Raw genomic sequence first — 18102 nt, 5'->3', positions numbered from 1 at the left:
ATTTATATAAATTATTTATCACTAAGTTCTATTTTCAATACAGCTTGTTAGAATGTAATTACGTGGAGGAAAATCAATATATATAAGAGGGAAGAAAAGTTTCTACCTTTATTATCTAGAGTATTATTTGAATTTCTTCTGTGAAACACAATTTTTTTTTCCCTCTAGACTGCCCTGATGACATATATGAGGACTATGCAATGAGAAGTTGCTTACAACCTATTATCATTTCTTAACAGCTACTAACAGTAAGAAAAGTAATCTGAAGAAGCAAGGTACTTGAGAAATACACTTTGTTTTTCAGTGTAATTCTTTTTTTGTTTGTTTTTAATTTTTTATCGAAGGATAATAGCTTTACAGAATTTTGTTGTTTTCTGTCAAACCTCAACAAGAATCAGCCATAAGTATACATACATCCCCTCCCTTTTGAAACTCCCTCCTATCTCCCTCCCATCCACCCCTCTAGGTTGATACAGAGCCCTGTTTTGAGTTTCCTGAGCCATACAGCAAATTCCTGTTGGCCATCTATTTTACATATGGTAATGTAAGTTTCCATGTTACTCTTTCCGTTCATCTCACCCTCTCGTCCCCTCTCCCCATGTCCGTAAGTCTGTTCTCTATGTCTGCTTCTCCATTGTTGCCCTGCAAATAAATACTTCAGTACCATTTTTCTAGATTCCGTATATATGTGTTAGAATACGGTATTTATCTTTCTCTTTCTGACTCTGTGTAATTCTTAATAATGTGTACAGTAATTTTTTTCCTCAGATTTCATAGAACATTGTTATGAAGAAAGAAGCACCTTAAACAAGATCACAGTTACATGGACTTGCCTTTTCTTTCTTCTTTTCCCATACCCTGTCCCCACTTTTTGCTTCTCAACTATATTCTCTTTCCTCTGCCATTCATTTCATGGATAAGGCTATCTGTTTTGTTAATCTATTTCCTGATATGACATACTAAGATTAGACAACTCAATAATATTAACATGTATATTGAACTAAAATGTTATTTTTTAATATAATTATGGTTTAAAATAGATTGGGATAATCCAAATATACAATTTATTGAAAGATTTCTATGTAAATGGCTTGTTTATATGGGTAGTTCTTGTACAGTCATGTATAACTATAAAAATGATTGAAGTTGAAAGTGTAAAATAATCCTCAGGAAAAATGATTGTTCCATGGCCTTTAAAAATTTTGTCAGCATAAAGTAAATTTATAAGTAAATGAATGAAATAGGAAAACTAATATTTAGTGCACTGTAAAATATTAGAAACATTGAGAAAATTTTTGTAAAAAATTTATCAAAGTAGTTGGAATGGTACCTTCCTATAAAACTTGCAGGCAAGAATTTTTTTTTTTTTTTAAACTTTTGCAAATAGTCATAATCCTAGATTTCAATCAGCTTCCAACATTTCATTGCTTTTTCAGTGTTATGAAATAATGCCCCCCTTCCCCGCTGTTTTTTCTTTTTAAGTGGACTTTAGTAAAGGAGATTAGGTTCATAACAAATTAAGCAGGATGTACAGAGGGTTCCCATGTACTCTTGTCCCCACACAACACAACTTCCCTCGCTATCAACATCTTACACCAAAATGATACTTTTGTTACAGTCAGTGAACCTACATTGAGACGACATAATCACCAAAAGTCCATCTATTACACTAAGGTTCACTCTTGATGTTGTATGGTGTATGGGTTTGACAAATGAACCCATTACAGTATCTTGCAGAATAGTCTTACTGCTTTAAAAATCCATTGAAGTTTCCTCCGTGTCTTTTCATGGCTTGATAGCTCATTTCTTTTTAGCAATGAAAAATGTTCTCTTGTTGGGTAAACCACAGTTTTCTTATCCATTAACCTACTAATGGATATTTTGGTTGCTTAAAAGTTTTGGCAATTATTGATGAGGCTACCAACAATATCAATGTGCTGATTTTCTTGTGGACCTGTTTTCAGCTCCCTTGGGCAAATACCAAAGAGTGTGATTGCTGAATCATATGGTAAGAGTATGTTTAATTTTGTAAGAAATTGCCAAACTCTCTTTCAAGGTATATGTACTATTTTGCATTTATATCAGAAATGAATAAAAGTCCCTGTGGCCCCACATCCTTGCCAGCATTTGGTATTATATTTTGAATTTTTACCTTTATAATAGGTATGTAATAGTATCTCATTGTTTGCAGTTCCCTGGTAACATATAATGTTGAGCATCTTTTCATATGCTTATTTGCCATCTGTGTGTCTTTGATGAGGTGTGTATCCAGATGTTTTCGTCTATTTTGTAATCAGGTTGTTTATTTTGTTGTTGATGTTTAAGAGTTCTTTATATATTTTGGATAAAGTCCTTTTGCAGATATTTTCTTCTTATCTGTGCCTTGGCTTCTCATTCTTTTCATCTTCTGTTCTTTTAATGTGAAGGATTTTTCACCAGTCTCACTTCCTCCAGGATATCTTCATCTTTGTCACAACCACTTTCCTCATCTATGTCAGTAAGTTTGCCTTACCAAGTTCTTCAGACTGCGTGTGAAGACCGTCTTTCCATTTATGTTCAGTTTGAGTTTCACTCCAGCATTACCACTTTTCTTTACTGTACTTTCATCTTTGTTGGTGAGTTCTCTTTGTCTTTTTTTTTTTTAAATACTTTAATTTTATTGGAGTAGAATGGATTTACAATGTTGTTTCACCTGTACATCTAAGTGATTCAGTTATACATTCATATATTTTTTAGATTCTTTGGTCATATAAGTAATTACAGTGCTGAGTAGAGTTCCGTGTGCTATACAGTAGGGGGTCCTTGTTGGTTATCGGTCGTATACAGTAGTATATGTATGTTCATCCCAGACTCCTAGTTTATTCCCCACTACACACACTTTCATTTTTGGTAACCATAAATTTGTTTTCAATATCTAAGTCTGTTTCTGTTTTGTAAATAAATTCATTTGTATCCTTTTCAGATCCCACATATAAGTGATAATCATGATTTTTTCTGGCTCACTTAACGTGGCGTGGTAATGTCTAGGTCCATCCATGTTGCTGCAAATGGCATTATTTCATTCTGTTGATGGCTGAATAGTATTCTATTATATATATGTTCCACCTCCTAGCCCTCCTCTGTTGATGGACATTTAGGTTGCTTTGATGCCCTGGCTATTGTAAATAGTGCTGTGATGAACATCAGGATGCGTGTGTCTTTTCAGGTTATTGTTTTCTCTGGAAATATGCCCAGGTATATAATTGCTGGATCATATGATAATTCTGGTTTTAGTTTTTAAGGAACTTGCATACTGTTCTCCATAGTGATTATAACAGTTTACATCCCCACCAACAGTGTAAGAGGGTTCTCCTTTCTCCATACCCTTTCCAGTATTTATTATTTATAGACTTGATTTTTGATGATGGCCATTTTGACTACTGTGAGGTGATACCCCATTGAAGCAACAGCTTTGATTCGCATTTCTCTGATAATTAGTGATGGTGAGCATCTTTTCATGTGTTTTTTGGCCATTTTGTGTTTTCTTTGGAGAAATGTCTCTTTAGATCTTTTGCCCATTTTTTGATTGTCAGTTTTTTGACAGAGTTGCATGACCTTTTTGTATATTTTGAAGGTTTAATCCCTTATCTGTCACTTCATTTGCAAGTATTTTCTCCTGAGGGTTGTCTTTTCATTTTGTTAATGGTTTCCTTTGCTGTGGGTGAGTTCCTCTTTTCAATTATCCATTTTTGTAAAATGTCAAGTGGGTTTATCACTGAGAAGCAAGCAGGCAGCACAGCTACACGCGTTGCTGTCTGTGCGTGAATGACAGATGTGCAGTGACCAGTCTCCAGCAGACTCAAAGAAGTGGCGTGATTGGTCATACATCCGTCTGTTATTTATGTAGTGACTTGTGGGCTGAAGCGCTAGCAGCAAACTTTATACTTTATGCAATTACTCATTAATACACCATGGAAACTGAAATCCAAACCATTTCTTTTTTTGGAAAGTATGTAACTAAACCATAGACTGAAATTCATGCATGTCAGAACTAGTGCAAAGCATGGCCTGCCTGTATTGTAAACTATTTTCCCTGCTTATAGATAATGTGAAGCTCTTCTGGAGAAAAAAAGATACTGGAAACAAAAGTCTTTTTTTTTTAATCCCCTTTCCTCCTCTTTTTTCTTTTAATGAGCAGAATATGACAGAAGTGAAAGTGTTGATGGAGTTGAGGGGATGGTGTATGCACATTATGCAGCATGTTGATATAGCTTCTTATCTGATGAGAGTGATGCTGTGAAGAAGAATAAAGGTTGGAGGCGGCCGGCATTACCTAGAGTTTGGTCTGGGGCCTTCGCAGTATCCAGTCAGCGATGGCAGGAATGCTTTGGACTTTCTTCCGTAATGTCACCAGCCTGGGGTGGATGTCCAGCAAATCAGATTTAAAGACCAAAAGTGTGGTACTGCAAATTTCCCAGTAGAAGTCTGCCCAAGTTACCTAGTTTAAAGGAAACAAATTTTCATTGGAATATAAAAGGCCTAATTTCTTAATGTAAAAAAAAAAGTTGTTTTTTAATTCAGAATAGTCTGTAATTACAAAAGCAGAATGTGTATATGATAGAAAATTATAGATAACACCATACTCCCAAGCCCAGAGGTTACTCATATTAACACTTTAGCATAAGGTGGTTTTTCTGTGCATGTGTGTGTGTTTTTACTAAAATGAGATATTACAGTACATACTGTTTTGTAACTTGATTCAATCTCCACCTTTCTGTAACAATACATTTTTATGTTATCTAATACCCTGTCAGTGCTTTTCCATCTGTTTCTCAAATGTCTTTCATAGGACAAACCAGTATCCATTCTGGGACCATGCGTTTCACTTGGTTATATCCTTTAACTCTCAATTCAGAACAGTACCCCCCTTTTTTATTCCATATCATTGAATTATTGAAGATTCTACACTAGTTCTGCACAATGTCCTGCCTTCGGGATTTTTATAATTATTTCATGTTTACCTTGTTCCTTTATATGGCAGAGTAAAAAGAAGTACAGTACAAGTTATCTTTAGACAGTACATGGCTTTAAATTAAATACTTTGGCTAATATTATATTGGATCACATCAGAAGACATAATATATGTCTGTCCATTACTATAACTGGCCACTGTACAGTAGGATGATGACAGCCTAGCCCTACTCTTGTATACCTTTTTTGATTATTTGTTTGTTTTGATTTATACACTTGTTTTGTTCCTTTATGACTAGAAACTAATCTGGATCATATTACTTTGGCTCCATATAAATGTCATCAAAGAGTGAAGTTTAAATATGGACTGTTCTTAGTTTTGCTTTTGTGTGGGATTTAACAATTCAGGTTGCTAGTGTTTTATGAACTTGCTCACTAAAAATCTGTCAACATTCATAGGACAGTTTATTGGTTAGAGGATTCAGAATTCAGTCAACAAATATTTATGAAGTACCTACTATGTGCCCTGTACAGGTTAAGTGCTGGGATTGACTAGAGAGCAAGATGTGATGCAAGACCCTTCTCTGATGAAGTTCCCACTTTAGAAGCAGGAAGACAATCAGACATGGAAAGTGTGGTGCAGGGGATCAGTCAAGGTGGTGGAGTAGAAAGCTCACCTCCCTGATCTCACCTTCTCTTACAAGTGCACCAGAAATCACAAGTGTCTACAGAACAACCATTGATGAAAAAGACCAGAATCTACCAGAAAAAATCTACAACTAAACACATAAAGAAAGAACTACAGTGAGACAAGTAGGAGGGGCAGATTCATAATATAATTAATCCAGTCCTTTATCCTGCTGGGGACAATTGACAAATTAGAGAATAAACATGCTGCAGAGGTTCTCCCACAGGAGTGACTTCTGAGCCCCAAGTCAGGGCCCCTAGCCCAGGGGTCCAGCACCAGGAAGACAAGACCCCAGAGTATTTGGCTTTGAAGACCAGCAGGGTTTGATTTTGGAAGTTTTCAAACAACTGGGGAAAATAGAAACTTTACTCTTAAGGGGGCATACAAGATCTCACACCAGGATCCAGGGCAAAATCAGCACTTTGATAGGCCAGGTCTATCTACTGGTCTTGAAAAGTGTTCCAGAGAGGCAAGAGGGAAGCTGTGGCTCATGCTTGTCCTCTGTGTTCATACTAGGAACAGAGAAACTGGCAGTAGCCATATATGTGAGCTTTCTACCACATGGACACTGGTAGAAAGTGTTCCCTACTCCTACTCTTACATCTCGGAGAGGGCATTAAGATGTACAGACCATTATGTGTAAAATAAGCTATAAAGAAATATTGTACAACACGGAATATAACCAATATTATATACTATTTATAAATAGAGTGTAAGTTTTAAATTGTGAACCACTATGTTGTATACCAGTAACATAATGTTGCACATCAACTGTACTTCAATTAAACAAAAACCAAAATCCACGTGAAGTGATAAGGGTGATGAAGACAGAGTGATGAGAGGTTCTCAGGTGGTTAGAGAAGTCCTTTAAGAGGTGCCATTTAAGCTAAGGCTTGAATCATAAAAAGATCCAGACGTGCAGTGATTTGGGAATTAAACATTTCAGGCAGAAGGAAGAGTGAGTGTAAAGGCTTGAGTATGACTTGTATTTAAGGGAAAAACAAAACACCAGAGTGTTTGGAACATTTGGAGGAAGGGAGAAAGTGCTGAGAAATGGATAGGAGATAGATTACAAAGAAATTTTAATAAAAAGCAGAAGAAAAAATATTTTTAATCATTAGAAATTGTTCAGTCAATAGGGCAGAGAAAGGAACAAAAGACGTGGCAAGTTTGCTTCTCTGTCTCTTCAGGACTCAGCAGATAGTGACTAGAGTAAGTCCCGAAGCGTGGCCAAAAGCAGTATCTTCTCTCCTAGAATGGTGTCTCGTTGAAGGCAGGCGCCCCAACTTAACACAGCTTCTCAATCAGATTTAGATTTGAACTTTTTATTGGCAAGACTACTTCATAGGTGACGGTGTGCTCCTCTGTTAGCAGGCTCATAATATCTGGTTCTCTCCCTTTTGTGATATTAACAATTGTTGATAGTCAGTGCTTAGATCCATTGATTCTTCATGGGTTGGAAGATAGTGATGGTTTATTTTAATCTCTCCATACTTACTAACTAAAAAACTTAAGACAAACTTCATCCCATCTTTTTTTTTTTTATCTTGAGGTTTAATTGGCATAAGAATGGCAAGATAAATGCTTTCTTCAACCCCCCCCCCCCCACACACACACACACACTTTTTGTTTTTCAGTTTTCTAAATACAGACAGTCTGTCTCTGGCTTACAGTGGTTCAGCTTTACAATTTTTTGACTATCAGATCAGATCAGATGAGTCGCTCAGTCGTGTCCGACTCTTTGCGACCCCATGAATCGCAGCACGCCAGGCCTCCCTATCCATCACCAACTCCCGGAGTTCACTCAGACTCACGTCCATCGAGTCAGTGATGCCATCCAGCCATCTCATCCTCTGTCGTCCCCTTCTCTTCCTGCCCCCAATCCCTCCCAGCATCAGAGTCTTTTCCAATGAGTCAACTCTTCGCATGAGGTGGCCAAAGTACTGGAGTTTCAGCTTTAGCATCATTTCCTTCCAAAGAAATCCCAGGGCTGATCTCCTTCAGTGCAAAAATGATACATATTCTGTAGAAACCACACTTTGAATTTTGATCTTTTCCCAGGCTAGTGATACGCTGCATAGAACTCTCCTGTGATGCTGGGCCGTGGCAGTGAACTATGATCAGGAGGGTAAACAACCGATACACTTAACAACCATTCTGTACCCATACAACCATTCTGTTTTTCACTTTTACTACAGTGTTCAATACTTATATGAGACATTCAGCACTTTATTATAAAGGTTTTGTGTTAGACAGTTTTGCTCGTCTTTGGCCAGTGAGAGTGTCTACAAGTTGACTTCTAGGTCCTTTTGACACAACTCCAATTTTCGGTTTTTGTTTTTTTTTTAATAATGAATTTGGTTCTGGTATAACAAAGTATTCCCAGCTCATGTTTTACATTTCCTGTCCCAAACTGAGAATGAGCTGTTTCTCCAAGAAACAGTTACTTTTAGAATTTGGAGACAAGGATCTGCGTCCTAGGGTTGCCCAGGACAAGTAAGTTGGCCATTTTTTCAAGAAAAAGATACACAATGCTTTTTTCTTTACCCTAAAATAAAGTACATTGTGAACTGAAACTGGTGTATGATTAATATTGTTTGCCCTGAGAAAATATTCATAATAAGATGTGTATAGTCAAATCACTCTGTTTTACCAATGATCATGTTTCTTAAAATAGTTTTTTACTGATAGAGTACAGAGCTATTTCTCCACATACCCTATTCACCAATTTGACACAAGTTCATTTGTTTCACTTTGCTCTAGTTTGTCAGTGATAGCTTTTTAAAATGTTTTTGTTATTGTTATATACTTTAGTACGTTTTTCCAAAGTTAACATCACCAAGAAAGGTTTATTCAAAGAAGTTTAGCTTTTGTCCCTCTAACCTACGTCTACTTCTCTAACCTACTTCTTCCCTATTCAATACATTTTTATAGTTTTTGATTTATCCATATATATGTGCATACATTTTTTAAGATGTAAAACATACTCACAGAGTCACCAATAAGCCACTCGTTTTCCCCTAAGTACGTGTCCAAATTTTGCAGAAGAGGAGGTGCATCACATGTAAGTAGCTCCTTAAATATCTGATTCTAGGGGAGAAAGGAAAGATCACTCTAAGGATAATAGGAAGAAAAAGAGTTGAGGAGGAAATAGATTACATTTTTGTCATCAGTTCTTAGGGTTTTTTTCATTTATCATGACTAAATCATTCATCAGTAAAATCTTTCCATAGTTTTTAATCCTGATTTTTGTTAGTGAAAATTATTCCATTATGTTTTTACATTTCTAAAATCCCCCCACCTTTTTGGGCTCACTCCCTTTAAAGTTAAATAGTGTAACTAAAGGAAAAGAAACTAACTTTATTTTCTTGGGCTAGATTCCTCCAGTTTGGCAGTCTTACACTTAACAGAAGTATTATGCTTTTGGGCCTTTATGAATTTCCTCTCTTTGACTTAACATTGTACCTTAGAGATTCTCTGCCTTGAATATCATCTATAAAATCCATCACCGAGGTGTCCCCTTTTGATAGAATATGTAAGATATTATTACAAAGCAAATAATATCCTTGGGAAAAAAATGAACAAATATACCCACTTAAATAATTACCTTTGTTTTTACTTAAATCTGTGAACAACAAGTAATTTGTTCATGGTGTCTGTCTTGGTAAGAATTGTTTGTTTGTTTATATATGAAAACTGGACTGGTTTGTATTGTGGATATGAAATGTAAACTAAACTCAAAAATACTATAAAATATGCATATATCATCAATATTCATAAATGATCCACAATAAAATTGAGCCCTTATTAATGTCAGATAGTGGATAACTCCTTCATCGATTCGCTGAGTTACTATTATGACTTAGCTAGGTAGTACAGATTATTATAATGCCTTATATTGAGGAGCAGAGTTTATAAAAGCTTCATTACACCTGTACATATGTTTGTCACATATCACAAACTGAAGGTTAGGAAGCTTGTCATTATTTTGATTTTATATGCTTTCCGCGGCTCTGTACCACCTTTGTATATATGGTTCTCTCTCTATGGTAAATATATTCATGGTTCTAAAAATAATGGGAGTCTTTTAGCCCCTTATACAAAATTTGTGAGCTGAGAGGCAATAGGCCCAGAAACGTGACATTTCCCACAACTTAGCATAGCTCAGCATCAGTTGGGGAGGCAGTAGCCAGCTTGGCTGTCCTGATAGCTGAAAACAGGAGGGAGTTCAGTGGAACAGGATGTAGATGCTGTACAGCTTTCCAGAAACTCCTGTGTGCTCACTTGGCTAATTCTGCTACTTCTCCTGCTGTGCATTTCCACAGTGTAAGAGACACCAGTGCTTTGCATAGGCAGTGCCAGATGAAGTCTTACCTCTACACTCTTGACTTCTCCTTTAGCCTAGGTTCTCTTATTGTCTGTGGTGAGAAATCATCTCAGTCTAATGAAATGTAGACTGCTAAACAGCATAACCATTTGTGTTTTGAGTCATTTTAAACAATATTCACCAGAATAACCTAAAGAAGATAAAATGTTTTTGTGTGCTGTGCTTCGTCATGCAGTCATATCCAACTCTTTGTGACCCCATGGACTGTAGCCCACCAGGCACCTCTGTCCATGGGGATCCTCCAGGCAAGAATACCTGGAGTGGGTTGCCGTGCCCTCCTTCAGGGGATCTTTGCCACCCAGGGATCAAACCCAGGTCTCCCACATTGCAGACAGCTTCTTTACCATCTGAGCTACCAGGGAAGTCCCCAAAATGTTATTATACATCTTTTTAAAGTATATTTTCTGATAAAGCCTCGATAGCCATTCTTATACTTGATGGACTCAGATTTTTCCTACCTCCTCCTCGGAAGTTATAAGGCAGTAGATTTGTGCACACTGAAAAGTTATTGCTATAGTTTTCTATCAAACAACCTTTACAGGGTTTAAGGAGGTTTGTATATTTCTCCAAAGTACCATTTTAAAATCCACACTTATCAAAATCATTTAGTATTGGAAATGGGCCACTGATGTTCCTTCAGTCCTGCTTACCCTTCGTCCCCCACCCACAAACCCCTGCCTTGTTCTTCAGATGAGAAAACTGAAACAAATGCATTGTATAACCACAGAAATTCTAGTGAGAGCTTCAAGGATTTTCAGTGTGACCAATGCACAGAGACAAATTTTGCCTGTAAGTTTAACTTTCTTAAATTTTAAATTAGAAATGGAATTTTTATCACTGATACATTTATAATTAAATAAATTTGATAGATTTTGTTTTAAGCACATATAATAAGAGGACTATCTTGACTGTTTTTCATCTTTACTGTTTTCAGGAGTCTGCTTTTGAAAGTTTTACCTGACCACAAGGTGGCAGCTATGCAACCACTACAGAGAGACTAAGTGACAAGATACAAAAGAACTGTGTTATTTTTCATTGTATTCTGGTCAGATCCTGCTTTACTAATCAGATAATCCAATAGTCTGGCTATTTGCAGTAATTCTGCAACACATTGTCCATTCATATGATTTATTCATAAACTTGAATTATGTCCTGTGAATGTTGGGTTTTGTTTTGTGGTAGGTAGTATGTAAAAGCATTGTTGTTCTAACACAAAGGTAAAGTTACTCTCATCATAAATGTTCAAAGACATTTTCCTTTGGGAGATTGCTTCTGTTACGGAGCCTCAATCACAGAAAGGTACAAAGTAGAGAAATAGAGAAAGGCAAGCCAACACGGGACAAAAACCTTTAGATACTTTTTTTCTAAATTGAAGATTGTATATATCTGCTTGTTTCTGCATTTATAAGGATAGGTGAAATGTAGATGTCATGTCTGACAAAAGAAAAAATAAGCACTGAAGTATATAATACTACTATTAATAACTAATATTTAGTAAACACTTTCCACCTAGCCATGGATACTCTACTATTTAATCCTCCCAACATACTTCAAGTGGGCTTCCCTGCTGTCTCAGAGGGTAAAGCGTCTGCCTGCAATGTGCAAGACCCGCGTTCAATCTCTGAATTTGAAAGATCCCCTGGAGAAGGAAATGGCAACCCACTCCAGTATTCTTGCCTAGAGAATCCCATGGATGGAGAAGCCTGGTAGGCTACAGTTCACAGGGTTGCAAAGAGTCGGACATGACTGAGTGACTAATACTTCAAAGTAGATTGTATGCTATCCCTACTTTACAGACATTGAATATGAAAATTTGATAGGGAGTTAAGTGACAACTGGTAAAAAGAGAATCAGGGTTCAAGCCTGGCAGTCTAACTCTAGAGCCCAAATGTGTTTCTATCATCAAGGCTGAGCCTTTATTTAACACTTTGCTCTGGTTAGTCAAGTATGTGTGTGTATATATGCATGTGTGGGTGTCTCCCCACACACCTTATATTTATATCAAGGAACCAGTAAATGTGAATACTTTTATGTTCCAAATATCTCTGTTTAAATCAGAGGGTCCTAATCAAACGGTATTTAGAATAAATGGTGGTGGTGGTGGTGGTTTAGTTACCAAGTCATGTCCGACTCTTGTGACCCCATGGATTGTAGCCCACCAGGCTCCTCTGTCCATGGGATTGTCCAGGCAAAAATACTGGAGTGGGTTGCCATTTCCTTCTCCAAGTAAATATGCTTAAGTAAACTAATAAGACTGCCATTTGTTCTGTGCTGTAGCTTTTCTTTGGTGGCTCAGATGGTAAAGAATCTGTGTGCAATGCAGGAGACTTGGGTTTCATCCCTGGGTGGAGAAGATGCCCTGGAGAAGGGAATGGCTACCCACTCCAGTATCCTGCCTGGAGAATTCCATGGATAAAGGAGACTGGCGGGCTACAGTCCATGGGGTCACAAGTGGTCACAGCTGAGCAACTAACCCTTTCACTTTATTTAAGCTATAACATGTACATAATAAATATTCCTGCACAGCTGTTTTGAATGGCTGCTGGCCCTGTGACATTACACTCAGTGGTTAAGAACGTGGAGCCTGAGCCACAGTGTCTGGGATTTGAATTCTACATGTACCACTTACCAGCTAAATAACCTTAGGCAAGTTATTTACACTTCTACTTGAACCTCCATTTCTTCATCTGGAAAATGAGGATAACAGTTTCCAATATTTAAAATGATGCAGCCTTGATGATAAAAGATATGAATACTGGGGATGTGCCTCAAGTAAACAAAGGAGTAAATAAAAACAGAGGAAAGCATCCAGGAAACAGGACTCTAGCTCAAGAGAAAGATGTTCCTGGGATGGCAGTGAAGGGAAGTCCAATGGTGAAAGCTGTGCAAAAACCTAGACAGCTCTACAAAGGAGAATGACAATCTCTGGCTGGATATCTCCAAGGAAATAATGGAAACAACAGATTATCTGATATCATTGACTTTGCGGAATACAGTATTGGTAGGCTATTGGGTAGTGTGGGAAGGTTCACCAATAAAAGTGAAAAAGAAGCAAATGAAAAAAGGCAATTACTCCTTAGAGGAAAGGGAGAAAGGAAATACAGGCACAGTTCTGCACACTATTTTCATAGGCATTGTAATGTAATGACTGTCGATTTCACCACAAAATTTTAATATTAGGAGTTTGGAAGAAGGGAATCAGAATGACTATGTAGGAGATAGATTCTCATTAGTCTCATAAGTCTATCAAAACTAAAATTTGTGAATCAGAGAAAGCCATATTTACACATCCTATATGGAGATGTCTAAATCCTAAAGAAACAGATAAAAGTGTTAAAGCGAGGGCTGCCCCTGAGGAAGGGTTAATACAAAGAGGTGGGGCAGGAATCACAGTAGTACTTTGTTTTAAACTTTTTACTATAACTTGATATTTTAAAACTAGAGGTATGTTTTACTTTGATAAAAAGGAACGTTTAAAAGCACCTAACATAACATCTGGCAAATGGATATGATTAATAGCAAACTGATCACATTACTTTTATATCTTGTCTTTTCTCTGCCCAAGGAAAACGAGACATGAAATCATCCAGTGTGTCCACAATTGCATCCACTTGACATTGTTCAAGTTCTGTTTTTCCAGCCAAATCTACGGAATAGAGAGAGGACATTTTATGCCCAAGAATATGCTCAATTTAATTTACCATTGTAAAGCTTTTTTGTAAAAGGCAGCATATTCATATGGTTCAAAAATTCTGAACAGTATACAGTAAAAGTATCCAGTGAAAAGTAACTTCCACCTCTGCTCCCATTCACTTCATTTTGTTCCTTACCTACCTATCATATTGGTAACCATTTTCATTCATTTATCTTATATTATTCTATTGTTTCTTAGTGAAAATAAGAATACGTATCCCACTCAGCATGCACCTCTCCCCATGTATCCTAGTTTTTCCTACAAGTTCTTTAAGGGCATCCTTGCCCTTTTTTCAGGCACATAGGATTCCTTTAAGTGGAAGTGCCACTATTTACTTAACTAGCCTCAACTGATTAGGTTTGTTTCCAGTCTTTTGCTAGTACAAGCAATACTACAGTAAACAACCTATACATATATTATCATTTATCTCGTAGAAAGAATTACTCCTACTTGTACAGATAGTTTTTTGTCAAGAGCATGTGTTTGCTTTCTAGAAACTATAAGTTTAAAATAATACAGATAGCTTGGTTTTGTTTTGTTTTTTTCTGCCATTTGATCAACATTTTGCTAAGGAATCATTGGTCTTCCTAAATATATTTTCATTGGTGTCAATTTAAAATGCTTCTGTGTAGAAGCATGCTGAATTGGTTGCATTTCTGCAAAGGAAACATTAGCAAAATGAAAAGAACCCGCTGAATGGGAGAAAATATTTTCAAATGATATGATCTATAAGGGATTAATACCCAACATATATAAACAGTTCATACAATTCAGCATCAAAAAGAATCCAATTAAAGAATGGGCAGAACTGAATGGACATTTTTCCAAAGACGAAATGCAGATGACCAACAGGCATATGAGAAGATGCTCAGCGTCACTAAGCATCAGGGAAATGCAAATGAAAACCATGATGAGGTATCGCATCACTCCTGTCAGGATGGCTGTCATCAAAAAGAACATAAATAACAAATGTTGGCAAGGATATGGAGGAAAAGGAACCCTCCTACACTGTTGGTGGAATAGGTGTGGTCACTGTGGAGAGCAGCAGGGAGGTTTCTCAAAAAACTGAAAATAGAACTACCACATGATTCACCAGTTCCAATCCTGGACGTGTATCTGGAAAAGATAAAAACTCTTAACTTGAAAAGATACATGCACCCCAGTGTTAAAGCAGTGTTATGTACAATTGCCAAGATAAGGAAGCAACCTAAGAGTCCATCAAGAGAGAAATGGATAATGAAGGTATGGAGGTTTTGAGAATCAGGATGTCTCTGGCCAGGTGGTGCATGCTCAGGGATCTGTTAACACACCGTGCCCTTGAGAAACAACCTGGGTTTGTATATTAATGACATGGTATATTATATGAAATTAAAAGACGCTTGCTCCTTGGAAGAAAAGCTATGACCAACCTAGACAACATATTAAAAAGCAGAGACATTACTTTGCCAAAAAGGTCCATCTACTCAAAGCTGTGGTTTTTCCAGTAGTCATGTACGAATGTGAGAGTTGGACCATAAAGAAAGCTGAGTGCTGAAGAATCGATGCTTTTGAACTGTGATGTTGGAGAAAACTATTGAGAGTCCCTTAGACTGCAAGGAGATCACACCAGTCAATCCTAAAGGAAATGAGTCCTGAATATTCATTGGAAGGACTGATGCTGAAGCTGAAACTCCAATACTTTGGCCACAGGCTGCAAAGAACTGACTCATTGGGAAAGACCCTGATGCTGGGAAAGATTAAAGGTGGGAGGATAAGGGGATGATATGGTTGGATGGCATCACTGACTTGATGGGTAAGTTTGAGTAAGCTCCAAGTTAATGATGGACAGGGATGTCTGGCATGCTACAGTCCATGGGCTTGCAAAGAGTCAGACACAACTGAACGACTGAACAAGACTGAACTGATGCCTCATGTATTTCCTGTTAATTTCTGATAACTTAAGATATGCACTCTAGCAAAAGTTTGGGTTCAGATACATCTGTCTAATTTTTCAGCTATATTCCAAGAAGGGATTGAGAACAAGGAGGTGTGGGGCAGGAGAGACTGGGCAATATAAGATAAAATTAATTGTCTAGGGAACTCAGGGAAAATGAAACTGATAGAGCTGGTATATTTATACTAACTTGGCATTTAATCCCGTTATCCCTTGCACTGTATAGTTTAATCTCATTCAGTAATAGAGCTGCTAAATGAATAGTAAATATATGCCATGCATTTTTCAGTTATCAAGAACCTTAAACATAAAGAATATATTACCTGTGTTTCTGGTCAAGTATCTTGCAATTGCTAGACTCTGGTGAAGGTTAAGTCCATCAACTTCCAAAATGGGGATTTTGCCAAATGGAAGAGCTTAAAATAAAATAACCAAATAATCAACTTCCAGAACAAAATCAAGTCATAATACTTTTGTTTTACCGATAATTGTGGAAACAAAGCATGAGAATAACATCGCAGAATTCTTGAATATTTATTCTGTAAGGGATATTGTTAGTTACTCAGTCATGTCCTACTCTCTGTGACCCCATGGACTGAGCCCGGTGCCAGGCTCCTCTCTCCATGAAATTCTGTAGGCAAGAATACTAGAGTGGGTTGCATTTCCTTCTCCACGGGACCATCCGTACCCAGGGATCAAACCCAGGTCTCCTAAATTGCAGGCAAATTCTTTACCCTCTAAGCTACCAGGGAGCCTATCTAGTGCAGGGGTCCCCAACCTCTGGGATCTAATCCTGGTGACCTGAGTTGATGTAATAATAATAGAAATAAAGTGCACAATAAATGTAATGCACTCGAAGCACCCCAAAACCATCACCACCCCCACCCTGGTCTACAGAAAAACCGTCTTCCTGAATCTAGTCCCTGGTTGGGGGTTAGTGGAATCTTTACATTTCACAAGTTAAAAAAAAAAACTTGTTAGAAAAAGAAGCTGGCTCACAGATACAGAGGACAAACAGTGGTTACCGGTGGAGAGAGGAAAGAGGGGACAGGCAATATAGGGGTGGAGAAGTAAGAAGGACAGAGTATTATGTATAAGATGAGCTTCAAGGATATATTGTACAAAGTGGGGAATATAGCCAATATTTTATAGTAACCATAAATGGACTATAACATTTAAAAATTGTGAATCACTATATTGTACATCTGCAACTTACATTGTATGGCAACTATACTTCAAATTTTTTTAAAAAGGGGGGGTGGAATGAGTTGTTAGAAGAACTGCTATAGAGTTAGTGACAGAACTGGGTCTAAAATCCAGGTTTACATCAATGCTTAGATACATTATCTCACATACTTACTGTATAATTTTTTTTAAAAACTTCTCTTTTAAAGTCTCATTAATTTTTCAGTCTTCTGAGATTATATAAATTATTCTTTAAAACCATAGTCTGAGGAATATGGAGTGTTTTGATAATTGAGTTATGGTAAGGAATTTAGCCAAACGCTGATTCTGATGAGGGGCTTTGAAGTATATAGTAAGGCAACAAACATATTTGTACAAATATACAACAGACTCAGAGAACGTGTATTAATATTTCTCTGTAAGTCCTACTTTGTTTTCTTATCGAAACCTATTATATTTTTGTCAGCAAGTAATTTTTATTCTTTATTACAGAAACATTCTAAGTTGAAGATAAATACAAATTCTACCACAAAATTATAACCATTTTAACATTTTAATTGCTTTCCCATATACATGTAAATTGGAGTAGCAAATGGCAACCCACTCCAGTATTCTTGCCTGGAAAATTCCATGGGCAGAGGAGACTGGCAGGCTACAGTTAGTGGGGTTGCAGAGTCGGAAACGACTGAGCAACTGAGCACACATGCATACATATAAATATAGAATCATAATGTACAGAATGTGTGTAAACCACTTGTTTTTTCATTAGATGATACCTTTCCTTTTTTCTTTTTTTTACTTCTGTTTTTCCCTGCTTGTCTGCACCGTGCAGCCTGGGGGAATCTTAGTTCACCAGCCAGGGATCAAACCTGTATGCCCTGCCATGGAAGCGCCGAGTCTTAACCACTGGACTGCCAGGAAGGTCCCTGATAATACCTTTTTAAATCTTTCTAAATCAATAAAACACCATCTTTTGAACAGCGTGCACTTTGCCATATGAATTAATCACGATTTTCCCTACCTGTGTCTTGCTTGCTCAGTTGCTTCAGTCGTGTCTGATTCTACAACCCTAAGGACTGTAGCCTGCCAGGTTCCTCTGTCCATGGCAAGAATACCGGCAGTGGGATGCCATTTCCTCCTGCAGGGGATCTTCCTGACCCAGGGATTGAACTATCATCTCCTGTATTGCAGCTGGATTGTTTACCACTGAGCCACCTTAGGTTTGGGCATAAAATTATTTTGGAATGAGGGAAAAGAATAAAGTG

At 37.2% G+C, this 18102-nt stretch overlaps 1 protein-coding gene across 1 annotated transcript in view; it reads right to left on the bottom strand.

Moving 5' to 3' along the window:
• Positions 1-18102, bottom strand: part of HPGDS (hematopoietic prostaglandin D synthase) — a 37937-nt gene continuing 19835 nt past the window's right edge. Inside the window, exons 4-7 of the mRNA XM_061419652.1 lie at positions 15976-16068; positions 13562-13671; positions 8630-8728; positions 1-4477 (exon numbers count right to left, since the gene is read on the bottom strand). Coding sequence (XP_061275636.1) covers positions 4313-4477; positions 8630-8728; positions 13562-13671; positions 15976-16068 — 467 coding nt within the window. The 3' untranslated portion in view covers positions 1-4312. The remainder of the gene's footprint in view (positions 4478-8629; positions 8729-13561; positions 13672-15975; positions 16069-18102) is intronic.

Source organism: Bos javanicus, chromosome 6, assembly GCF_032452875.1.
Source record: "Bos javanicus breed banteng chromosome 6, ARS-OSU_banteng_1.0, whole genome shotgun sequence".
Lineage (NCBI taxonomy): Eukaryota > Metazoa > Chordata > Mammalia > Artiodactyla > Bovidae > Bos > Bos javanicus.
This window is presented reverse-complemented; position numbering and strand designations above follow the sequence as displayed.